This window comes from Lentinus tigrinus (assembly GCF_003813185.1).
Source record: "Lentinus tigrinus ALCF2SS1-7 unplaced genomic scaffold L226scaffold_69, whole genome shotgun sequence".
Taxonomy (NCBI): domain Eukaryota; kingdom Fungi; phylum Basidiomycota; class Agaricomycetes; order Polyporales; family Polyporaceae; genus Lentinus; species Lentinus tigrinus.
Window position 1 is genome coordinate 19,597 of NW_027137978.1, and position 23,171 is coordinate 42,767.

The following is a 23,171-nucleotide window of genomic DNA, read 5'->3' on the forward strand; positions in this document are numbered from 1 at the left end:
ACTAGCGGACGCATGTTCGTCCAGACGTTTGGACTCTAACCGACGAAACACGCTGTGTGCAGGCCGGGAAGCGAGTGGCGCCTTCGGAGCACACCATTGACAGTAGTGGCGATGGCCGTCACGGATGCGAGAGGGCAATCGCGCTGCGGAGGGACCACGTATTGACCGGCATAGTAGCTAGTTCCCGCAAACCGATGGAATGTGTCGAGTATGCCAACCGTGGGCTCGGGACTCGGTGGAGCATCCAGTGTCGCAGGTCCAGGGTATGTAAGGAAGGGGTTAGACGCGACTTTAGCTCGCGCGTGCGCCAACCGGGATCTGGCAGTCGACCAGCCCTGAGGCAATCCGGCAGCAAGCTTGGACTCCTCGCCTTCTCAATGAGCGTGCGAAGGTCGGTCGGGGTCGGTGCCGCCCTTTCACAACAAACAAAGATTCGCGCGTCGCGAATTGCAGACGTGTGCAGCGTTCGAATTCCTAGCGAACTTGGTTGGGTTTCGGTTTTTTGGCAGGCAGACCGAAACCCAGCCGAGCTACCAAACGGGGCCTAAGTCTTCCCTCTACTCGCATAGTCCATCCGACACATTGTTCGAAGACGACATATACTGCACAAAGATCCTCAGAGAAGGCCAAAAAGGCATGCGTATACTGGTACACGATGGAGACGACAAAACATGCGAGATGGAGGACACAGCTGTAGGGTCCGGGACTCGGGTCTCAGGAGCTACATAACTCCCCACCGGGGCTGCGCAATGGTCTGAGGCCGCCGATTGGGCATCTGGAACGTGAAGAGCGGGTGTCCCTCGCGCCGCAGCGTGACGTACGTGCCCTCGGGGATCATCCACTTCTCCTCTCCCTCCGGGAACGAGTCCATCCCCATGCTGCGCTCCAACGACAGAAGTCGGCTCGTAAGCGCCATCGTGGATTGCTGGTCCATCCGCGTTGACAGTGGGTGGCCAGTCGGGCTGACCTGAGGGTGGGGCACGTATCCGAAGCCGGCGGGCTGGCTTGTGGCGTGCAAGGAGTGCCCCTGGGAAGGTTGACGGATACTTTGCGCCGAGGGTCGTAGAAATCGACACAGAAGTGGCCGTAGAAATCCATCCCACCTTCCCAGATGCGGAACACGAGGGGCGAGTTGGGGATCTGGACAGAGTAGACGGGATCGGTTGGCTTGGGTTTCATCTCCAGGCATCGTCACAGTCGAGATGGGGGATGATATATGCGAGCGACGTGCCCCAACCACCCGAACGCCAGCGGTCTTCACAAGGTCTTTCGCCATCATGTTGTAACTCTCCAAAACTTGGTCTCTCGTCTCCGGAGTGGCGCCCATGAGCTCGAGCATGATGTTCAGGTCATTCTCATCCGCTGGCGTGTGGCCTGGCACGATGCTCATGAGATACTCGTCAAACCAGCAGAGCGGAGGACGGGCGGAGGCGGCAGACTGCTGGGAATGCTGGCCCTGTCTCGCTGGCCGAGAGGTCGGAGTGGGCTATAAAGAAGCGAGATTGTCACGACACAGGCAAGCAACGAAGGTGCATAAGTGCAGTACGTACCAATGTATGATGCTGCATCGCAACAGGAGGTTTGCAGGGGAAGACTGAGGGGGCAGTGCGATGCGGTCGGTGACTGGCAGAGGCACGACCCACGCGACGCGACGCGACAAGGCAACGCGCCCCACGTGACCTGACGCGTTGAACAGCGCCTGTTTCTGTTTCGGGCACACGCTCGGCACACGCGCCGACGTCGTTCCTTTCCTCCTCGCCGCCGTCTCCGACCCCGCCCTCGCCGTCCGCCGCGTCTCTGTCGCTGTTGTCTGTTGTGCATTAGCTCTGTGTGTGGTATGAAGACGCGATGGAGACGCGTCGCTTGTCCAGTACGTTCTCCTGTGCACATCTCTCCCCCGCAAAATGTGGCTCACCCGACCAAAGTTCGCGTCCTGTACACGATCAACTCGCGCCATCCCTATCTTCTCGCTCGCTCTGCCGCCAAGGTAGATGTATCCATAATTCCTCCCCACCTTACTCCCCCCTCTGCCCAGGGCGGCTCCATCGTCTTCGGCAAGGTTGACCTCCGCCCATGCCTCGACTTGATCCTCTCCTCCAGGTACGTCTGCCCATTCCAGCTCGTTCTTCTCCCCAGTTCCTCACCCCTTTCAAAGCCCTGAGGTGCAGCCGCACGGCACCCTCGACTTCTCTGTTTACGTCTTCGACTTGTTCGAATCTCGTGAGTGCTCCACGTGTCGCCTAACCACCCCACCCGCACCTCACGCCTTCCCTTCTTGTCAAGAACGACAGGGTGCCCCCAGCGATCTTCCCGGTGTCGCAGTTGGCCAAGGCTGGCTATCTGACGCCCTCCGCAATCCCGACCCCGTCCTCATCACCGGCACCCTCTGCTGCGATGGCGTGCACGACGACTCCATCGAGGTCATCTTCTCTTTGCGCGAGGTTTGTCCCTTTCTCCTCCTTCCATGCTTCTATGCTTTAATGACCCTGCCACAGGGCACCCGCATACCTCTCCGTACAAATTCGTGGGCAGGCACTGAGCGACCAAAGTCAGCGGCATCTAAGCGTGGCGGTGCTTTGTTCACCAAAGACCCGATGCCCTTCGCGAGTGATACAAACGCAAAGGGTAAGCAAAGAGAACAGTCAAACCCTCCGACCCTCCCGTCGACTCCCGAGCCTTCTGCGTCATCGACCAACCCTGCGCCAGTCAAAGCTGAGCCGGCGCCCGCCGTGAGCAACCCGCCCCAACAGCCAGCACCTGTGATGCCTGTCTTGGACCCTATGCAGTTCCTCATTGCCGCTCTCGCCGGGACTACAGGCAACCAGCAGCTCATGACACTCTTGTCTTCCATCGACGCCGGATCCACCCCTAACCCGGACGTCGTGCAGATACTCACGGCTCTTCTCACAAGTGCTGCTGCAACTGCTCTCCCTCCATCTACCGATGCTCCAGTCCCTACTCCTGCCGCTTCAACTGTTCAGCCACGTTCTGCAGTCACTCCTTCTGCGGCAGCCCCTGCACCGTCCAGGCCTGCACCTGTAGCGGCAGCACCTCCGCTGACTTTTCTCTCTGCCCCAGCATCGTCTTCCGCTGCTGCCAGCTCTCCCGCATCAACGTACGTCTCCCCTCCGGCCATCGCGTCCACCCCACCGACGACAGACCCCGGTCAAGGTGACGATGAGGTGGTTGTCCTCGATAAGGAGAACGTGAACCCGACCGCTTTCAAGCGCAAGTCGGGAGAGAAAGAGAAGGGCAAGGACGTCGCGCGCTCTGCTGCCCGTCCAGCGTCTCACCTGCGGCAGAACAGGACTGAACCAGCCCAAGCAGCAGCACCGCGTGTCCCCTCACCTGATAGCGCAAGCCACAGTCGCTCGACCAGCGCGGCAGGCTCAAGTTCAGGTTCGAACATCCGCAAGCGCACACTGAGCGAGATCATGGATGAGCGCGACCGCGAACGAGAAGCATCCCGCAAACGCACGACGAGCAACACCCGTAAGCCCGTCGAAGCCTCGTCGGGCTTCGGGTCTGTTCTGTCTTCTCATGGTGCGAGTACTGCGAATCGCGTCGTCAAGCAGTCGACGATGCCGCCACCACATACAGCATCGGACCCGGCTTGGGATGCGGGCTCGTTCTCCTCCGCGCCCGCACCCGGTCCGTCAACCTCGCCCCCTCGGCGCGCGGCTTCCAGCACTGCTCACCCAGTGCGCCGTAAGCCTTACGTTGTCCCAGAGTGGGCGCGTACGACGACTGCGACATTGCCTCGAGCGGCGGATGGCTCCCTCCTCACCGACCCGCCCTCCGATGCTGGAGGGTCAGGTCCGCAACGTAAACGTTCAACCAAGAGGGCGCGATCCAACACGGTCGAGAAGAACGCGAATCCAAAGCTTCGCAAGCGGTCACATTACAAGAATCCTTCCGAGGGCATCGAGGACCGCGCCTTCCACGGGCCAGCGACGCTTACCCCTCCGCGTCCGGGCCCAGCCACAAGCTCCCCTCCCAGACCAGTCCTCGCCGCTACTCAGGTCTCCATGTTCCCGATCCCCCTGGCGCCCTCCTCGTCTCACAATGTGCTGTCGTCTTCCCACAATGCCCTCAATGTGGAACCGCCCAGGACACCACCTCGCCGCCGCTCCCTCACCAGTAATCCCACCACGCCCCGCAATCGTGCACCTGCCGACCCCGAAGACGAGCTTGGCTCGCTCTTCACACCCGGGCCTGGGCAGAGCACCGGCCGCAAGACCCCACGACGATTACCGAGCCTATATGGCTCGGCGCATACTGGGTCTCCGTCACGTCGCGGTCGCACACGCACGCACCAACCAAGCAGCTCACGAAGCGCGAGCTCGATGCCCGACGCCCCGCCACCAGGTGTCGGTGACGCCTCCGAGCACGAGGGCGACGACGTGGACGCGGAACTGCTGTCGGACGACATGGACGTTCCTCTGGACTCGATCCCGATCGCAAGTAGCGATGGCGAGTTCGACCTCGATCTCGGGCTCAGGGACGGCCCGTCCGAGGGCGGGTTGTCGAAGCGTCCCTCGGCAGGCTTCGGGCTGCCACCGTCGTCCCCACTGCCCCCGTCGAGTCCCATCCTCACCCCATCCGACGTCAGCGACTGGGACTCGCAGCTCGAACAGGACCTCGACCCGGAGGCAGACGAGGACGAGGACGCGCAGGAGCAGCAGCACGATCCCGACGCGACGATCTGCCTCCCACAACTCGAGTTCGCACCCTCGAGGGCATGCACAGCCGAACCCGAGACCCTGAGCAGCTCGCTGTCAGACGATGAGCTCCTCGCGATGCTCTCGCACCAGCCGGACATGTTCTCGGACACCTCGCTCGCGGGCGTGAGCACATTCGACCCCGCGGCGTACTCCGAGTTCCTCACCTCCTTCCCCGCCTCCGCCTCCTCGTCTGCCGGGCCGAGCTCGCAGCCGTCAGACTTGAACTTGGATGCTCGCGCGGCGGGCGAGACGCAGACTGAAGCGGTCCTGACGGACGCAGAGTTCGAGGCGCTGTACGGCGCTGGGACCTCTGCGATGGACTTGGACTTGGACCTCGGCGGTACGGGGACGGTGGACACGGCGGAGTACGATCCGAACTTTGCCGAGTTCTGGGAGTTCTTGAAGCCTGTGATGAGCGACAGTGTCGTTCCGATGCCACCTACGGACCCCTTTGCTTTTGGGGGCGCTGGGCAGGAGACGTCTGGGGATGGGGCTACCGCTGCCACCAAGGCAGACAGCACAGGCGCCGCCGCGGCGGGCGTAGAGGACGAGGGAGGGGATGCGGAGTTTGCGATCGACCCGCTGCAGATGGCGGAGCGCATGCAGGCGTTGCTGTCGGGGTGTGCTGTGTAAGTTTCGCATTTGGTGTTGTTCTCGTTGCAAGACCTTTTGGTCGGGACCATACATCCACATTGACCCGTTGTTGTTCATGTTCAATACATTGTACATACATGTTCATCATCATCCACGTAGTACCCCTCATGTTAACTGCATATGTGTCGGCGACTTAGCAAAGTAATAATATGTGACCAATGAACATACCCTGCTACCTCGATGCATCTGGCCATCTCTAGAGCACGTCCGATCTTGACAAGGTGACGTACCCGTGTAGGGAACGAGGGGCCATAGACACGCATGGTTGGTCGTGTTGAGGAATGATTTGTGGCATTCTATGGACGGGAATACATGCGGAGCAAGACCCAAAACCAGGGATACAGAGACGAACCCGACCAGGATGACGGCATATGCGCAAGCGTAAATGCAAAGTGTTTCGAAAGTAGACGGTGCGAGGCCGGAGGGAAGGAACGCATATAGGGGTATGCTGTAATGATAAGGATAACGAGGGAGCGATCAAGCATCGGGTGCAGATACGGCGGAGAGCTTGCGCTTGTCCGTGAGTGTGCGTGTGCGTGTAGTGCGAGGATATGCGCGATGGCGTCAGCAGCAGCACTGCGGCCTGACGGGTGAATCACGTCAGCGGTCGTCTGGGGCCTACGGGAAGAGGGAGGACGCACCCGCAGCACTCGTCGCAACATCTATCGCAGCAGCAGCACTCCTCGCAGCAGGGTCTGTTATGCCGCATCAACCGGTTGTAGTACATCGGTTGTTGGGGGTAGATCATCGGGCGCTGGGGTATAGGCTGCGCGTACTGAGGATACATCGGTACGATGCGCATCTCTGGGGCTGCCATCGCACAAGATCAGCGTGGAAGGCGATGAATAAGATGAAAGAGTAAGCACTCACAATGGTCGTAGTAGCTGCCGGAATAGCTTCCTGGGCTGTATACCGGCGACATGGACATGACGGGGGAAGTCGGTCGAGGGATGTAGACATTGAGAGGTCGCTGTGGGCCGTAATAGACGGACATGTCCGCTTCCGGGAGGCGAGAGTTAGCAGGAGTACGGCGGTGGACGGTGGTGGGGTGGAGACAGAACACAGCGCGTGCTTGCACAGTCAGCGAGACTTTTGAGGAGGGATCGAGCAGCAGCAGGGATCGTCGGCGGGCATATCTGGGCCGGGTTCAGACAGAAGAGTAGGTGGCAAAGACATTGGAAGCGATATATGAAAGACACGCTGGAGCGTGGGCAGGAAAGCGGCTTAGAAAGAGGCAGGAGGGGTCCCCGGGCGCGCAGAGCGGGCGGGAAATGAACACACGTGGACAGAGCATGGGTACCGACGGAGATGGAGACGCCGTGGTGGTAGTGGGTGCTATTGAAAGACTAGGAGGCTGATGGGCTAGATTGGTTGGGAGCAGAAAGTTTGCGAGAAGCTGAACTTTATGGGCGGCACCGACCGTGTTTGCACAAGCTGTAGGTCGAGCTGGAGCGGCTAGAGCGAGAACGAAGGAGCCTATCTGTCGTGTAGCGTCGTTCGAGGGGGATATCTCACACGAAAGGGCAGAAGTAGTGTCGTGTACTGCCCGCCATAGACCGATACGGGCGACATGCGCTTGGTTTATGTCATGGGGGTATTTCATCTCGGTCTTGAGCGGGAGATAACGAGTCGAGTATGAGATGCCCTGGGGGGAGGAGAGTGTAGAAGAAGGCAGTGAACGCTGCTGGAGGAAGCACTAGTGACGTTAAGATATAGCAAGTTCGAGGAAAGAGAGAGATACGCACGACGAACGAACGATAGAAGATCTCCGGACGTGATGCATGTGTGTTGACGCGCGGAGGAGGCACTGGCAGGGCGCTGTAGAGTGTAAGCTGAGCAGAACGATGATTACTCAGATGAGGCGGACACGGGGATACGAGTCAAGGATCGCGGCGGAGTCAATGCAGCCGCTCCCGAGAGTCAGCTTAGCAATTGAGACTCGCGTCGTCGCCGGTCGGGGTGAGGCAGCCATGCGAGTATAGTGCTGCGTGAGTGCATGCATACTCCTTGCATGTTCTGTCAAACAGACTGCGAAGGCACTCGGTACTCATACTCATCATCCCAGAAGGCGCAAAGCACGGCGCAACCATCCCCAAGTCCGAGCGCCTGGCGTGCTGACCAAAACGGGACATGCTCGCGTGGCAGAGACGCCGGTGCTGTTACTCAGCGCAAGGGGGTTTGTCATCGCCCACCGCCAGCTCAAAAGGACGACCCGCCTGGTGCCCACGCCCCACCTTTCCCCGTCCACCCACCACCGTGAGTATGGCCTCCTGCTGCTCCTCCGACGTCTCCCAGTCCAGTCCGATCGTTTCGCAGCTAGGAAAGCTGTCAAATGAGGATGGATGCGTCGGTGGACTCCCGGATGACGCTCAGTTCTGACCTTGTTGCGCTTACAGACCAGTCGCCATGGGTCGCCGTCCCGCTCGTTGCTACCGCTACTGCAAGAACAAGCCCTATCCCAAGTCCCGCTACAACCGCGGTGTCCCCGACCCCAAGGTGCGCTCTCTTACCATCTCCTCAAACGCCACAAGCTCATCCTTCACCCTCCTTTCCTAGATCCGTATCTTCGATCTTGGCCGCAAGCGTGCCTCTGTCGACGAGTTCCCCTTCTGCTGCCACCTTGTCTCCGATGAGTACGAGCAGCTCTCCTCCGAGGCTCTCGAAGCCGCCCGTATCTGCGCCAACAAGTACGTCACCAAGACCTCCGGCAAGGACTCTTTCCACTTGAGGGTTCGCGTACACCCCTTCCACGTCCTCCGTATCAACAAGATGTTGTCCTGTGCCGGTGCTGATCGGTAAGTACTCATAGTGAATTCTTGTATCTCCCTCCAACATCACCACCCCCTCCCCTTCAGTCTTCAGACCGGTATGCGTGGCGCCTGGGGCAAGCCCTACGGCACTGTCGCCCGTGTCAACATCGGCCAGATCATCCTCTCCATCCGCTGCAAGGACCAGAACGCCCCCGTTGTCCAGGAGGCTCTCCGCCGCGCTCGTTACAAGTTCCCCGGTCGCCAGAAGATCATTGTTTCCCGCAAGTGGGGCTTCACCAACGTCAACCGTGAGGACTACGTCAAGCTCAAGGAGGAGAAGCGTGTCTTGCAGTACGTTACCTCATTCATTATCATTCCCCGTCGATCTCATCTAAACCTTGCGCAGGGATGGTGCATACGTCCAGTACATCCGTCCCAGGGGCAATCTCGAGAACAACCTCCGTGCTCAGCTCCGCGCATGATCTTGTACCATGTATACTGTAGTTTCCGCATCAACGTGATGCTTGTCGTTGGTATTGTAACACCATGTGTGTCTCAAGCGGCGTGTCCGGTAAGATCCTTCCCTTATTCCGTTTATATGCATCCTCTTTGCGCTTGCCTCATATTCACTACATCATCCTTTCTTCGTGGTTGATGGTTAGGGGAAACGGGGCATATATTGATTCTCGTCATCGTCTATCGCTGCTTGTACTACCCTCTCTGTGGATGGGACCTCGGTCCTAGCAACAGGAATGCGGATGATGCGTACATACCCTTCGTAGATATCGTAGATACGTACAATCAATCAGCTTTCGCCATCGCGTCCAATGTTCCGTTGCAGTGTGCCACGAACTTGGGGTTGCTTGATACGTAGGTGAGTTTGTTGGATTTGGTGAACGCACTCGAATTGCAGACGCTGACGCCATGAACGTTACCAGCACGTGTAGGTCTGCGTTTGCGCTTCGGGTCGGCCATGCTACAGGGACGTTGTTGCGTCCAATTGCGCTCCCCAATTAAACTCTGTACTCACCATTGAGAATCGGTGCCCTCGCAAGATAAGTGATGGCAGCTCCGTCGGTGAGTGCAGGGTGAGTGGCGCAGTGGTCTTGGGCCAGGAATGCTGACTTGAGTAGAGTTCGAGAGGCGATTGTCAGAACGTTGAACAATCTTGCGACGAGTCGCTACAAGCTAAAACTGGCGGCGTGCAAATGATGGGACACAAAGCGTCCGGAAGTCAACGACTCGGAGCAGCGTTGGTGGTAGATCGTGCGGGCGCAAATATTGGACATCGTCGACGAGGACAAGAGGTAGCCAGCGCCGTATTCATCCGCAATGCAGGAAGGTGTGCCGCAGACAATGCCAAGTGTAGATATTTGCTGACAGGGGAGAATTATCAGATGTTTCCTCGTGCCCTCTCCGTAGATGGCGACCCTTGTCCGACCTGCCGTCCGCCATTGTCCTCGCTCGTACTCCCCCGCTATGTCAAAAGCATGGGAAAGCTCCAGTATCTGTCGGCCTTGTGGACAATGCGGACTTGCAGTTGGCACTCCGCGAACGTCGTCACTTCAGTGGCTCTCCGTGACCGGCCGCCCTCTCGCTCTCCGCGGCCCGGAAACGCGCTCCCTTCGCCCAGATCTGGCCGCATCGCTTTGGCTTGTGCCTCCTCGCTTTGTGCTGCTTGATACGCGTCGATTGGCCCGCTGGAGCGCGCTGTGTTGACCGTCGGTGCACGAGGCCTGCCATTCGTTCCTCCTGCTCTCCTGGCAGGCGGGAGAGACGATACCGCGTCAATGCTGCTCTCCTCCGCTTGGACCTCCCCCCCTCTCGCTTTACTCGTCGTCTGCCAAAGCGACTCTCCGGGATGTAGTATAAAAATCTGCAGACGGTCGGGATGGAGGAGCATATCGACATCGACACCAACGCACTCGCATCCTCATCCCCTTCACCAGCTTACACATCCTAAACTATGCCTAAGCGGTACATGAAAGTGTCCCGGGAAGAGTCCTATGCGGTCAAGGATCCCGAAATCTTGCCTCTCCTCGTCTCTCGTAGGGAGAGTGGCTCCGTCCATACTGCAGACATTCATGAAGGCGACTCCGTGGGTGCTTCCATGGCCGTTGACGGCTCTTGCCTCAGCGGTGATGAGGACACGGATGACGAGAAGTCGTACTCTATAGGAGTCGGTAAGTCACTCGTAGGACACGCTGCTCTCCATAGTATCGGCTCTGACCCCAAGATTGTTCTTCCGATTCGTCCGTCGAAGATTTTGATGAGGGCTTCCACGCCCGATTTGTTGCTGCGCTCCAGGAGGATGTTGACGAGGAGGAGGTTGCTCCCCGCTCTTCTGTCCAGCCTGGACCCCGTCCTCAGAGTGCCATAGAGGCCGATTCTATATTACCAGGTGAGTTGCCTGAAACTGATCTCATTCATCTGGGTACTGATCAACGTGAAGAATCCTATGCGATCAATGACCCCATGGCCGTGGACGACTCCAGTCTCAGCGATGACGATGACGTCCACATGAAGGTGTCTGACGACCGGGACGACCCTATGGAAGTTGGTGAGCCACCCAGGAGTCATTGTACCACCGATCGCGGAATCAACTGACCTGTTGCTCTCGAACCAGAGACGGCTCTCGATGGCGCGGTCCAAGAGGTCCTCCAAGCGATTGGCGTTGGTTGGTTGCTATTCAATTCTGCGTTGATATGAAGAATGCTGACCCAACCCAATAGCGGGTGTCAATCCCCGAGAGCTTGTCGCTGGTGTATTGGACGATAACTTCGAGGCAGAAAATGACGACGACAAGCCCGCGATGGAGGAGGACTCGGAAGGCGAACCGGACGACGAGCTTCTCAGCGACGACAGCACGTCTGTCAGGAAACTCTTCCAGCGTTGTCGCAGTGGTGAGGAAAAACTGGGGAAGATCTACAAGCCGCTCCAGATGGATCCCAACTTTAGGATCCGCATTACCTCCAACGGACAATACGGTTTTCGCATCGCGGACATAAAGAACGTCAAAAAATCGGACGAGGAGGTCGAAACAACGGACGAGGAGAACGAGTCCATCAAGGCGTTGGTGGACCAGGCCGAGAGGAGACTGTACTTTCGCGCTCGAGTTCTGCGGATTCAAAGAGGAGCGGTAAGTCGATCGACTTCCCTTATGGGTCGATACTGATGAATGCCCTGCTGGCTATATGTAGTTTCTTGACCCACCAGGAATCGAGATGCCCATCGTAGATGACTACGTCAATGGTCCACACGACTTGAGCATCGGAAAGTTACTGACCTCGATGTTCAAAAAGCAGTATGAACACTCGCACGAATATGTGAGTGTCTTCCAGTTCAGTACTGATATGGCTCTGACCCTGATGCATTGCTATCCACTAGTCTTCTTTGTACGAGCGCCTCTATGTGATCGCAATCAGGAGGACTCGTCGCTGGGAGGGAATCGGTGTTTACTATTATCCTGAGCTACAGAAACGCGAATGAAATTCCCGGTTGTCTCGCTCGGTCAAGTGTTCGAGTAGCTATGTAACTAAGTTACTTCGGAGCTTCTATACAGCCACGTCCACATACCCCAGTGTTCTGTCGCAACACACTGCGAATGAGATTCGTTTCCTTCTGCGAATGCGGGTCTTTGGTGACAAAGCAAGGAGCAAAATCTTGACGGTGGGATTCGAACCCTCGGCCATCTCACCTGACACCCGTCCAACACAAGGTTGCCACGTGAGCTTCATAGCCTACTTAGTGCGACCGCTATTCTCGATGTTGTCTTGCGAGTACGGAATCCCGTGCAGGACGTCTTCTCTTCGCAGCCATACGGTTGTCTTGCGAGAATCAGGCCCCATGACCTTGTCGCCGCTCATCTGCACCATCCTCTCGACGCAGAGGCCATCTACATAACATTCAAGCCCTCTGGTGACGGTCTCCCCTACCATATCTCCCACCTGTGCTGACCAAATGTCCCCTGCCTCGTTGTTGAAAGGTCTGGTCATTCTCTGCATTTATGGCTCACCCGTCGTGGCTCTATGGCCCGCGCCGCACGCCATGTCTACTGGAGACTCACCGTCTATCCTGAAGTTATCATCCGATCTCGACATCCACGTTCGCTTCGCCAACCCACCGCCGGATCTACGCGCTGCTATCATGCGTACACAGTCCCGTCTCTTCTCCGACAGCTTCCAGCCGCTTGTCCTTGGCCGCGGCTCCGCAGACACGGACCAGTTGAAGAATGCTCCCGCGTTGGTCTCGCTCGAATTGATGCTCGTCTCTGGACGCCCAGCGAGAAGCATCGTCGAAGAGACCAATGTAGCGATTGAGGCTAAGAGCGAGGCATATTCGCTCTCCCTTAGGGACGGCAACAATTCCGCTATCCTCAGCGCAAACTCGACCTTAGGCTTATTTCGAGGGCTTGCGACGTTCGAGCAGCTCTGGTACGACTATCAAGGTATCAAGTACACCCTCAATGGGGACATGAAGATCGATGATGAGCCAGCCTTCGTCAGTAGAGACATATGCTTGTTATAATGAACACTAACATGGCGTCACAGCCTTATCGCGGGTTTTCCTTTGATACTGCTCGTAACTTGTGCGTTCACTGCTTCATCGAGTCGGACACTACTAATTGTCAAGCAATATCTCTAGCTACCCTGTCTCTGACATCCTACGCACGCTGGATGCAATGTCCTGGGTCAAGGTATGCACGTGTCAACGTCATTGCTCTCAGCTATATCTCATTTATTATCAGCTCAGCGTCCTCTACTGGCACATCATCGACAGTCAGAGCTTCCCACTTGAAGTCAAGGCTTTCCCCGAGCTTTCGGAAAAGGGCGCCTACTCTGCAAATGAGATATACACCGAAGACGATGTCCAACTGATTGTTCAATATGCCAATGAGGTTTGTCTTCGTTCCGTTACCCTCCTTACTTGCGCTCATATCCCTGTAGCGAGGAATCGATGTGGTCATGGTATGCATTCCGCCCTCATGCGACTCCTCCGCTCATGCCATCTCTTCTATACAGGAACTCGATTCCCCAGGACACACGACCGCCATTGGTGCCGCTCATCCCGAGCACATAGCATGTGCATCAAAGTCACCGTGGTCCAAATACGCATCCGAGCCTCCCGCAGGACAGTTGCGCATCGCATCTCCGACTACGCTGGCATTCGCAAAGACGTTCTTCGCCTCTGTCGCTTCCAACCTTCCGGGGAAGATGATGAGTTCCGGTGGAGACGAGGTCAACCTACTATGTTGGGAGGAGGATGACGAGACGCAGGCAGATTTGGCTCAGCGGAACATCACAATCTCTGACGCTCTGAACCAATTTGTCGAGACGGTGCAAGGTGTGATAGCAGCCCATGATAAGACGCCGTTCATCAAGAGTGGTATGTAAAAATTATTACCGGGATTACTCGCCCTTGTTCTTACTATGTCTACAGATATGGTACTGACACATAATGTGCCCGTCTTGAATGACACCGTAGTAGTGTGCGTATGACTGCTTCCCTGCTATTTTGGCTGACATCGTCATTACATAGTGTTTGGCAAACTTCGGAGGATGCGGCAGCTGTGGCTGAGCGGCAGCTGCGATTCATCCATCAGCCATCGAATTACTTCTATCTGGTACGTATGGCCTCCTGCGGACGCACCTATGAACGCTGACTATTGCTTTAGGATTGCGGTGCTGGCGATTGGCTAGGCAATAACATCGCTGGGTGAGTACATCGTATGTTATGCAGTGTTGCGTTGGTATAACGCGTGATCACTGCCGTGCTTCAGAAACAGTTGGTGCGATCCGTTCAAGACCTGGCAAAGAGTACGTCACATCAAGTTGCCGCATTTGCCCGAGACTAAAGGAAGGCTAAATGCACTACAGGCCTACTCTTTTAACCCATACGCCAACCTCACATTGGAACAGCGTCCACTCGTCCTCGGAGGTATGTCTATACTCCCTGCTGATTCTGACCATCGTCCTCACTAAGACTCATCTCTACGACCAGGGCAGATGCCGCTATGGAGCGAACAGTCCTCATCTGAGAACCTCGACTCGATAATCTGGCCGCGTCTGGCTGCCGCAGCGGAAGTGTTCTGGACAGGGGCGACACTACCAGATGGGACGTCACGCCTCGGTGAGTATAATACGGATACTCAACGGCACACTTACCTCATGAACAATCAACAGGGAAAAACGCGACGAGCGGCACGCGAGCACTAGCCCGCTTGAATGAGCTTCGTTACCGGCTCGTCGACCGCGGAGTAAAGGCGATCGCCCTGCAGCCGAAGTGGTGCGTTCTCCGGCCAGGAGAATGCGACCTAGACTCGTGAAGAATCCTATGGAAGGCTAAGAAGAATCGATTTCGTAGTTCCAATATGCAGATGCGTAGCGTCCATAAGCGTTACTGGTAGCATCGATACAAGTACAACCACTCGAGACACGAGACCAACTACGCCTTGCACTTCGGCTTGTGCCGTGGCCAGTCCTTCCTCTGGCACGCTGCAGAACAGTACCTCGCCTTCTGGCACTTCGAGCACGTCATCATCTTCGGTTTCCCCCTCCCTCTACACACCGAACACTTGTGGGCACTCGGATCACGCCCTACGGTCTCAAGGTAGGAGACCGCGAACAGGGGCGACAGCGCGATCCTGGTGACGAACGGTGCGTACCGGCGCCATTCCGCGACCTTGAGCAATCCGTCGACGTCCTTCCCTCTCCCGCAGCTACACAGCGGGTCAGCCTCCATCTTCTGCGTGAGCGGGACCTCCTGTCTGGCTAGGTATTCGCAGTTATCCGTATGCTCCCAAGTACGGCACCTCTCGACGAAGGCGGGAATGAGCTGCTTCCACGCCTCCATCTCCCCATCGAACACGCGCACGTCGACCATCGTCCCGCTATTCAGGAGTCGACCGAAGAAGCTCGAGATCTCCGGCATGATGTCGTTGGTAAGCGGAAGAACATAGGCGTCGCAGATGACTGTATGAGAATGGAGGTCGAAACGCAAATTGCCGATGAAGAATAGCGTGTCGCAATTGTTTGTCCTTTCATCGCGAAGCGAGACCACCCGCATGCAGCCTCCGCCTTGTATCCCAGACACCCGGACGAAGATGGCGTGCATGGTGTCTTTGACGAAAAGGAGTGCATCAGCCTTGTGCTTCTTACGCATCTTGCGCTCGCGATCGGAGAGCATGGATCCGACATGCGGATTGAGCCAGGTATCGAGTTTGGGAGACTTGAGATCGAGGGTAGGAAGGCGGCTAAGGGAGAGGCGATGGACGTTCCAAGGCAGGAGAGCTCTCCCGCTTCCTACCACAGGAAACGGGTTCAACTTCATACCGTCAGGTTTGAGGAAAGGGCCCGCCATAGGAACGACGACCTAGAGGCTCCAGATAAGTGCTTTCATTTCGGCGTAACAGAACAAGATCCCACCTCGATGTAGCGAGATTTGCGCGCTAGTCGCAGCTTGTTCTCGCTCCCGATCACAGGAAACGGGAACACAACATCCTGTACATGTCCCGCGACCGCGAGCCGCATGATGCACGGAGATTGCTGAGAAATCTTCGGTACTGCTCCAGCACCAAACTCACGCACGACGTCGGTGTCCTCAAGATCTATCCTCGCAGTGAGAGAATTGACAAGCTCGCATTGCTCATCGAGCTCAACCGAGACGGCACCCTGGCGACCGACTTCTGCCTGGAGTGTGCTGTCTGGTGGGAATATCGACCCAGCACTTGCCTCAATATCGACACAGGGTACCTGCTGCTCCGGTAAGACCTGTACGTGTTGTTCGTCCATCAGATTCGCGCTGTAAATCTCGAGATCCATCCCCATCTTCGCATGCAGAGGTGCTGTTCCGGTGGTGCTGCGCACGGAGAGACGAACCTTGAGCAGGTGAGGAGGTTCGATGTCTGTGAGCAGCATCGACGGAACGATGAAGGAAACAACGAGATCGTACGATCCGTTCCGTCCATTCGGATCCTCCTCAAACCGTATACGAGGGGACCCTTGGGTTCCGATAGGGATTACACGACCGTACGCCACGTGAACTGCCGCGAAGTTGTTGAGCGACCAGGATCCACGGATATCGCCATGCAAGAGCGGCGTCCCGACTCCAGTCTGCTCGAGTATCGTCTCAAACGATCGGATCTTCTCGCGAGGTACAGTCAGGACGATGCGCACGACGGGCGGAATGATTCCCCAACCGGCGAACCTCCCAATCTTTTGTGCTCCTGCGTGTTTGAAATGATCGACAGTGTAGACGCCTTGTCGGTGAAGATGCGCGTGGAAGTCGTTGCGATTGACAGTGTTCATCGGCATGGTCTGGTCTGCAGTTTCAAGGTCGACGAACCGGCTCATGATCCGCGACCATTCTTCAGGAGTTATGCGGAGTCGCTCGCGCACGAGCTTGAGGAACAGAGCGAAGCTCTCCCGCATATAGTGGATCATGTTCGATGAGAGGAGGGCTCGAAGAAGGTTGTGTTGGTTCTGCCTCCAGAATGTCATCGAGTCTTCCTGTTCGAACATTGCGTGGTAGACATCAAAGAGGAGGGCACCGATCTGATCGGCATGGAAGACGGGAGGCAGACGTGGGCGTGCTCCGTGGAGAGCAAGAACGCTGTCGCAGGAGGATGGGGACTTCCACGTTGTGACTTGATGGAACTGCGTCGAGGTCTTGTCGCTGGTTTTCTTCGTCACGAATTGATACATCATGATCTCGTGGGTATTCGAGCGCGTCGAAAAGCCTGAGAGGTAGTCGATAGGGCATAGATTGAGAAGGAGGGCCATCGTTCCGATGTCGGCGTACAAAAGCTCTGCAAGCTCTTTAGTCGCGTCTTCTCCGCTGAAAAGCAGTGACTCGGTGTATATAACACCGGATGTCGATGGGGACAAGAGGGGCACAGCGGAGACGAGGATGTTCAGCAATCCAAGATGGTCGATGAGGTTGGAAGTCTCGATGACGTTGAACGATGTTGGCGCCGCGCGACTGACGAGGTACTCCTCGCTATCCAGACGGATAGGCTGAGTTCTGAACTGTGCAACAGGAATACCGAGAGCAAGCGATTCCGTGGTGCGGAAGGAGTTCAAGGCATGGCACGCGGCTGTTGCCTCTGCAAGGAAGAAGCGGATGCAAGGCGTGGTTTCGGCGTCCGACACGAATCTCTGGAACGCACCACACCAGTCCGAAAACTCCGTCTTGGCTGAGCGTACCATGCCCGCCGGAGTGATTTCGCCTTTCGCATTCCCGAACAACGCAGCGAAATGGAATGATGTCATCGGGTCTGTGCCGTAGTGGACAGAGCACCCCTCGCCGGTCAGGGAGTAGGCAAAGGTGGGGTTCATCAGCTTCGCGGAAGAGACATCTTTGGGACCAGAGAACGTCGTCCCTGTCTTCCAGTATTTGTGCACCTGGTCGGCGCCCACCGATACAGCTTCTATGATCAAAGGACCTGCAGAACGTGCTGATGTCATCGGTGTCATGTTCGAATCGCGCTCTTTGAAAGCCCCTTCAAAGGCGCGACGGATGGCCTGCTGACGGCGCGGAGGGAGCTCTGCCATGGAAGCGTACAGCGACCAATGCCGACGCAGCTCCGTGAGCGTGTACTCAGTCGATGTCCGAAGGAATGCAGAATATGGGGATGCACGCCACGCCGCCGAGGTAGGAGAAACATCGATGAGCTTCTTGCATTGGGCGACCAGAGCGGAGTGCGACTGTGCGTCGAGGTACATATGATAGCATATGTTCCAGATTGTAGAAGTAGGGACCTTGTCGACGATGAGGGTAAAGATCAAGATGTTCCGAGCTGTACACTAGTGTCACGACAATCGATGTTGGATGAAGGAATCTTATGGCACGACGTACCCAGCACTGCGGGCTCGAAATCCACACATGTGAAGTCGAGCTTACGGAAAGCTAGAATAGTAGTAGAGATGTCAGCGGAGCGGACAAGAGAACCCATCAAGATACTCACATGGTTTTGATTCAGAGAATATGGTGTATAAGACATGGCGTGGGTCGCCGCAACCAAGGAGGAGGATGTTGGCGTGTTCCTCAGGGGGAATGTCGCGAGTGAGGCATACAGCGGAGGTGTTACCGATGGGATAGAAGTAATATTTGCCTGGCCAGAAGAAGGTATGAGACATTGGCTTGCGTATGCGAGAGAGTACAGATGGTGAGGGAGATGATAGCGTCGAAGGACAGAACACTGTACCACTACAGACGCCATACCATCCGATTATAGAGTTGGGACACCCACCTTTGTGCTGCGGTAGTGCTAATGCCATGCTGCACACCTAGGTGTGCCCGGCCCATGGGGTCACGTGTCTGCATCCTCCACATGATCAGGATTGAGGTGGTCGGTGTGTCGCTGCAAGTCGGCTTCCAACGTTGTCCATTCTTGAAGATCAAATCCAGCCGCGGACGCGTCCAAGATGGTCGCGAGTATCTCTGCAGACCACTCGTTGCATGTGAGACCTTCCTTCGTGGCCAGCAACCACTTCAGTAGGTCCACGCCAAGCATACGGAGCGCGCCCGACGCAGCGAAGAGCTCTGCCCACTCCAGGTGCTCGAATGCGGGGTGATCTAGTACCACATCGAGCCTGCTGAGGATCTCGTCGGCAAGGACAAGGATGCATCGCTGCATGGTGAGGGACAAGATGAGGCAAGAACTGTTATGAATCATCTTCCTACACTTGTTCATTTCCTCGGCAAGTGCGCGTTCGTGTGGGAGCATACATGAACATGCAGGCCTCTGCGGAGGATTGGGTTCGACATAGACGAACGTCGCAATCCATTCTTGGCGAGTCTCGACACTCAGCGGTTCGGGGGTGGAGAGATCTCGGCCACGAAGTTTGTATGCGAGCGTGTGATAGAAAAGCTCGCAGTAGGCCCAGTATGCGGCGACGCAGTACCCAAGGACCTTCTGGAGGGAGATGAACGGCCTCGGGATAATTGTTGGACCGATCATCGTTCGCGCTGAAGCCATATCCGGCAGTGAACCGAGATATCGAACGGTGGGGGAAAGGACGGTTCTATTTATCTGGCGGATCAGCGCGAGGTCGTGTGGGGTGAGGGGGAATAGGGACAATGTGAGGTCGAAGATCGCGTCTTGTCCTCTCTTAATAGCGCTCAGTAGAGTGTCGCGACGTCCGGGCTCTTCGACGGTCCAGTCTGCCAGCAACCGCCCTTTCAGAGCAATCACCGTGAGGCGGAAGGGATGGAAGCCTCTGGAAGCGGGGCGCGAGGCTAAGATGGCCAGAAGTCGCGACGACAGCTTGGGCACGGCTGCATAAACCTCTGGAGAAGCCAGCAGTAGAGAACGATAGTCGTGCACTGAGAACAGGTGCTCAACAAGAAGATGGAGCACATCGGCTGGCAAATTTTCTAGCTTCATCTTGGTGGATTCGGGTTTCGGAATAGGCTGTCGTTTTGATGAGATGAATATCTATACTGGGCGCGTGGATTTATGAGTGTCAGGCTTGTCGACCTGCCCGTTGTCAACTCACCTCAGCGGACGAATCTTAGGCCTGCGGTATGAGGTGGACGTAGTAGTTGAACGTTAAAGAGGTGCCAGCACTGCCAGCGAGGGGAATTCATTAGACGCCCGTCTTGGTCGCCACCGGAAATGGTGGCATCGAGTCGACAGACTGTCCGTCCCGAGGCCATCAAATACTCTTGCCCGCAGGGCACAGGTAAATTGACGCGACCTGACGCGACGTGCCGCGAGTGCCCGCGACGCGCATTGACGCGGCGCCTGACACACATTGACGCGCTGGGTGCTGCAACCCGGTGCACCTTGACGTGACCTCTGGGGTGTTCAGGTTGTGTGCTGAATGTATGGCACTTAAGAAAGCTTGGCAGTGCTCTGGAGAGCCTGATGGAAACGCAAGGATAAGTTAGAATGGGATCAGGCACAACATGCAGAATGAAGACGGTACGACTAGTAGCTCGGTGAGCCGGGTCCGGAGTCGACGCAATCCTTCCTGGCGCCACGCTATGAGTGAGAGTGGGGCTCGTACCCTGACAGCGCAAGTCTCGAGAGATGGGGTAGCTGAAAGGTGACATCAAGAGCGGGATGCTTGCCAACAGCTTGAACACTTGAGTCTGCGCCGTGCGACGATCAGTGCGGAGAGCAACAAGTAGCACCTACAGGTTACCCTGAGCACTTGGACGTGTTGTAGGAGTTCGACAGTGGTGTTCATCGGTCACCAAGGGTTGGCACACACTGACAGTGGGATCTTGACACACCGTGCGGCAGTGCTGTGACTGGAACGCGACGTTGACGCGACGTGCCGCGACTGAAACGCACCTTGACGCGCCGTAGGCGCCCGTGCCGCGACCTTGACGCGACGTGACGCGCAGTGTGCCGCGAGAGTGACGCGACTGAGACGCGACACTGACGCGTCCGAGACGCGACTAAGACGCGGCTGGTAGAAGTTCAACTGTAACCTAGACGTCTTACAATGTTTAAAATGTACCCTCTTGAGAATATACAGAGTATATGAGCTTGCACAACTTACCTGGATTGCTCAGCTTGCTGCGCATAGCCTGAGGGACCGGTCGGAGGGCCCTTCTGGATGCAAGCCGCTGATGAGCGCTTAGTGGGGAACCACAGCGATGCTCAATGCTAAGGGTACAGAAGGCTTACAGTGACGGTATTGGAGTCATTCGGTCTTCAATAGAGTGTGGCTGGCTTGTGTGCCCATGTCAGGTCGGCACGAAGCCGAGGGAAGCAGTGGAAGGAAGGGTGAGAGGTGAAGTGACGCGACGGTGACGCGAACTGACGCGTCGCGTCACGTCGCGTCACGTCGCGGCACATCGCGTCAAATTCTGTTTGCCCTTGCCCGCAGCAGGAAGCGTTGAGAGCTACATCTATATTTGTCATCAGAAAGTATCCAATATAAATCGACCGTTTGCGGTACTACACAACTTGTCCTAATCCAATCCCGAGCACGACTCCGACCATAGCAACCGCGGTCCACCATGTCCATCCCTCGCCGCTCTCTTGTGGTGCATACGGCGTGCCCTGTAAGTAGTACCGCAACGTCGCCCCGATAGTGCCCATCGTCCAATCGATATCTTGTCCTCTCGCGATCCGGCGTAACATGATGTTGTACCAGTTCACGTTGGCAGACGCGCCTATGATCCGCGGGATGCGTGCTGGTATAGCAGTCCAAATGAGAGTGAGAATGTAGCAAGTAATTCGTTCTAAGGTGCGTAGACTAAGAAGGGAGCGTGGTCGTTGGCCGAGTTCAGTCAGCGTTGGGGGGTCGGACATGAAGGCCGGGGTACCGTTCGCGATGGCAGATGAGAGTTCCTTCGGAAGCTCGGGATGGAGGACAGAGAGACGCGCTACTCCGAGTAGATGGGCATGGTCGTGTGCGAGTACGGAGGCCATCCGAGGTAGGGTGTTAAGCCCGCCGGTCAGAACGACGAGAGGTGGTGGCCGATTTGTCGCGGTCGGTGCGCAGCTGGCTAGAATGTCCATGCTCTTCTGCGCGAACGATTCAAATATGACCTGCCGAGTCGACTTGAACTTCTCGACGGTATCAATGAACTCTGGATGAATTCAGTCTCCCTGGGACGAAGTTGAGAACGTGAAAGAAGATTACGCACGAGGGTCCTCGTAGTCGCCACCGCTCACTTCAATGAAGTCAACGAGGCCCCACTTTCCGATCTCGCGCACATGATCCAGTGCACGATTTTCCTTCATATCGCCGTCGCCTACGTAGTCTGCGGAATTCAGCTTCACGCCGACAATGAAGTCGTCTGGAACAATTCCTGGTGCGCGGATAGCGAACACGATGTCGCGAAGGAAGTGTAAGGGATCGCGCTCCGCAGAGTACTCGTCCGTACGATGATTGCTCTACAGTGATGTTAGCCCGATTCCCCCGCATTGAAAGTGACCCCACTTGCCTTCGGGGAGATGAACTGGCTGACAAGGTCTATGACACGACTGCATCAGCTGTGTTTGTACGAAGTGGTAGAGTGAACGTACAGCCATGAGCGGCGTGCACTTCGACGCCATCAAACCCACTCCTTGCGGCCATTTGGGCTCCACGGACAAACTGCCCAACAGCCCGCTGGATATCGGTGAGGGTCATCTCCTTTGGGACCTGCAACATCAACCAATGCGCCAAGCCGGACAACCAACCCTCCTTCCCCTTGTGCGTTGCACCAACCGGGATGGCACTGGGGCCGAGCGGGGGAGCGAACAACGGCCGGCCGCTGTAGAGATTCAAAGACTGGCGCCCGCCATGCGACAACTGGATGACGGCAAGCGGAGTCTTCCCGAGGCCCTTGGCGTCGGCTGGTGCTGAAGGCTCGGGGGAGCCATAGTGCATAACGTTGGCAAGGGAACGCCAGGGAGCGAGCGTCTCGTCAGTGAGAGTGTCGGGGACAATCATGTCGCGCCCGAGCGGGAGGTGATCCTTCGCAACTTGGACATTCCCGGTTATGACCATACCCCAGTCGCCGGCGGCCCATCTAGCGTAGAGGGCTAGTATGCCTGAATGCGGAGGGGAACCCCAGACGGGGGCGAAATGCTCGTACATGGGGGCCTGCAAGCAAATATTAACACGCAAAGAGGCGACGCGTACTAAGCGTATGCGACAAGTTCATCCAAGCGTACCTTGACGAGTCTGTTGGGAATGATGCGTCCACACGGAAGAGTCACAGGAGTGAAAATCTTCTCCGCCTGCACCAGCAGTTCCGCGTCGTCATTGTGAGGTTCGTCATGAGCCCCGCCGATATCTGTAGGCGTTTGCAGGACTGTCAAACACCCATTGAGGCGTGCCTAGTGCTGTACATACCATTGGACTGAGGGAGCGACATCGCTCGAGGAGCTGTTGGCCAACGAGATGAACTTGCCAACGCGGCGGCACAGCCGGTACCGGTTTTCACGGGATTGTAGTTGACTTTTCGGGAAGCGAGACAGGCGGCGTCTATGTACATATTTCTTCACCTCCTGCCATCGCGTTCAATGAGGCCAATGAGACCAGGATTAGTGAAATATTGACACTCACCTCATCACTAACAGAGTGTTTCTGTG

General features: G+C 56.6%; 11 protein-coding genes across 11 annotated transcripts; 4 read left to right on the forward strand and 7 right to left on the reverse strand.

The window, feature by feature from the left end:
- Positions 1 to 721: 721 nt before the first annotated feature.
- Positions 722 to 1,691, reverse strand: L226DRAFT_517439 (uncharacterized protein; the record flags this gene model as incomplete). The annotated part of the gene is made up of 4 exons (XM_067678515.1): positions 1,551 to 1,691; positions 1,238 to 1,486; positions 968 to 1,179; positions 722 to 902 (listed from the first exon to the last, which is right to left on the reverse strand). Exons 1-4 carry the CDS (start codon positions 1,566 to 1,568, stop codon positions 722 to 724), a joined length of 660 nt encoding a protein of 219 aa, XP_067528797.1. The 5' UTR covers positions 1,569 to 1,691.
- A 47-nt stretch (positions 1,692 to 1,738) lies between these two features.
- On the forward strand, positions 1,739 to 5,552 carry L226DRAFT_540865 (uncharacterized protein). Its single transcript, XM_067681955.1, has 5 exons — positions 1,739 to 1,870; positions 1,926 to 2,100; positions 2,156 to 2,220; positions 2,284 to 2,441; positions 2,496 to 5,552. Exons 1-5 carry the CDS (start codon positions 1,849 to 1,851, stop codon positions 5,355 to 5,357), a joined length of 3,282 nt encoding a protein of 1,093 aa, XP_067528798.1. The 5' UTR covers positions 1,739 to 1,848; the 3' UTR covers positions 5,358 to 5,552.
- Positions 5,553 to 5,942: 390 nt separating this feature from the next.
- Positions 5,943 to 6,372, reverse strand: L226DRAFT_576578 (uncharacterized protein; the record flags this gene model as incomplete). The annotated part of the gene is made up of 3 exons (XM_067685379.1): positions 5,943 to 5,961; positions 6,020 to 6,188; positions 6,249 to 6,372. 3 exons carry the CDS (start codon positions 6,370 to 6,372, stop codon positions 5,943 to 5,945), a joined length of 312 nt encoding a protein of 103 aa, XP_067528799.1.
- A 59-nt stretch (positions 6,373 to 6,431) lies between these two features.
- L226DRAFT_349165 (uncharacterized protein) lies at positions 6,432 to 7,208 on the reverse strand. Its single transcript, XM_067674135.1, has 2 exons — positions 7,124 to 7,208; positions 6,432 to 7,062 (listed from the first exon to the last, which is right to left on the reverse strand). The coding sequence occupies exon 2, from the start codon at positions 6,979 to 6,981 to the stop codon at positions 6,526 to 6,528; it is 456 nt and encodes a 151-aa protein (XP_067528800.1). The 5' UTR covers positions 6,982 to 7,062; positions 7,124 to 7,208; the 3' UTR covers positions 6,432 to 6,525.
- Positions 7,209 to 7,784: 576 nt separating this feature from the next.
- Positions 7,785 to 8,610, forward strand: L226DRAFT_473804 (60S ribosomal protein L10; the record flags this gene model as incomplete). Its single annotated transcript, XM_067676542.1, has 4 exons — positions 7,785 to 7,874; positions 7,935 to 8,173; positions 8,234 to 8,479; positions 8,535 to 8,610. 4 exons carry the CDS (start codon positions 7,785 to 7,787, stop codon positions 8,608 to 8,610), a joined length of 651 nt encoding a protein of 216 aa, XP_067528801.1.
- A 215-nt stretch (positions 8,611 to 8,825) lies between these two features.
- L226DRAFT_349109 (uncharacterized protein) lies at positions 8,826 to 9,222 on the reverse strand. The gene is made up of 2 exons (XM_067674134.1): positions 9,159 to 9,222; positions 8,826 to 9,104 (listed from the first exon to the last, which is right to left on the reverse strand). The coding sequence occupies exon 2, from the start codon at positions 9,052 to 9,054 to the stop codon at positions 8,869 to 8,871; it is 186 nt and encodes a 61-aa protein (XP_067528802.1). The 5' UTR covers positions 9,055 to 9,104; positions 9,159 to 9,222; the 3' UTR covers positions 8,826 to 8,868.
- Positions 9,223 to 10,094: 872 nt separating this feature from the next.
- Positions 10,095 to 11,617, forward strand: L226DRAFT_576580 (uncharacterized protein; the record flags this gene model as incomplete). Its single annotated transcript, XM_067685380.1, has 7 exons — positions 10,095 to 10,311; positions 10,392 to 10,529; positions 10,581 to 10,688; positions 10,755 to 10,805; positions 10,861 to 11,267; positions 11,329 to 11,454; positions 11,516 to 11,617. 7 exons carry the CDS (start codon positions 10,095 to 10,097, stop codon positions 11,615 to 11,617), a joined length of 1,149 nt encoding a protein of 382 aa, XP_067528803.1.
- Positions 11,618 to 12,175: 558 nt separating this feature from the next.
- L226DRAFT_576581 (N-acetylhexosaminidase) lies at positions 12,176 to 14,453 on the forward strand (the record flags this gene model as incomplete). Its single annotated transcript, XM_067685381.1, has 13 exons — positions 12,176 to 12,628; positions 12,679 to 12,716; positions 12,773 to 12,824; positions 12,876 to 13,025; positions 13,075 to 13,095; positions 13,150 to 13,513; positions 13,568 to 13,616; positions 13,667 to 13,751; positions 13,803 to 13,843; positions 13,908 to 13,944; positions 14,005 to 14,065; positions 14,129 to 14,257; positions 14,311 to 14,453. 13 exons carry the CDS (start codon positions 12,176 to 12,178, stop codon positions 14,451 to 14,453), a joined length of 1,623 nt encoding a protein of 540 aa, XP_067528804.1.
- Positions 14,454 to 14,572: 119 nt separating this feature from the next.
- On the reverse strand, positions 14,573 to 18,264 carry L226DRAFT_576582 (uncharacterized protein; the record flags this gene model as incomplete). The annotated part of the gene is made up of 4 exons (XM_067685382.1): positions 14,573 to 15,499; positions 15,553 to 17,924; positions 17,984 to 18,034; positions 18,093 to 18,264. The coding sequence occupies 4 exons, from the start codon at positions 18,262 to 18,264 to the stop codon at positions 14,573 to 14,575; spliced, it is 3,522 nt and encodes a 1,173-aa protein (XP_067528805.1).
- A 173-nt stretch (positions 18,265 to 18,437) lies between these two features.
- Positions 18,438 to 19,514, reverse strand: L226DRAFT_576583 (uncharacterized protein; the record flags this gene model as incomplete). Its single annotated transcript, XM_067685383.1, has 1 exon — positions 18,438 to 19,514. One exon carries the CDS (start codon positions 19,512 to 19,514, stop codon positions 18,438 to 18,440), a length of 1,077 nt encoding a protein of 358 aa, XP_067528806.1.
- A 1,527-nt stretch (positions 19,515 to 21,041) lies between these two features.
- Positions 21,042 to 22,674, reverse strand: L226DRAFT_548636 (FMN-linked oxidoreductase; the record flags this gene model as incomplete). Its single annotated transcript, XM_067682613.1, has 4 exons — positions 21,042 to 21,679; positions 21,737 to 21,986; positions 22,037 to 22,065; positions 22,119 to 22,674. The coding sequence occupies 4 exons, from the start codon at positions 22,672 to 22,674 to the stop codon at positions 21,042 to 21,044; spliced, it is 1,473 nt and encodes a 490-aa protein (XP_067528807.1).
- Between the last annotated feature and the right edge of the window lie 497 nt (positions 22,675 to 23,171).

What these genes read in the sequence shown, in the direction of transcription:
- L226DRAFT_349165 (XM_067674135.1), bottom strand. Translation starts at nt 6,981, where the DNA reads ATGAAATACCCCCATGACATAAACCAAGCGCATGTCGCCCGTATCGGT.
- L226DRAFT_349109 (XM_067674134.1), bottom strand. Translation starts at nt 9,054, where the DNA reads ATGGCGTCAGCGTCTGCAATTCGAGTGCGTTCACCAAATCCAACAAAC.
- L226DRAFT_540865 (XM_067681955.1), top strand. Translation starts at nt 1,849, where the DNA reads ATGGAGACGCGTCGCTTGTCCA. An exon ending in GACTTGATCCTCTCCTCCAG is followed by an intron (nt 2,101 to 2,155) that starts GTACGTCTGCCC and finishes CCCCTTTCAAAG; the next exon opens with CCCTGAGGTGCAGCCGCACG. An exon ending in CTTCGACTTGTTCGAATCTC is followed by an intron (nt 2,221 to 2,283) that starts GTGAGTGCTCCA and finishes CTTCTTGTCAAG; the next exon opens with AACGACAGGGTGCCCCCAGC.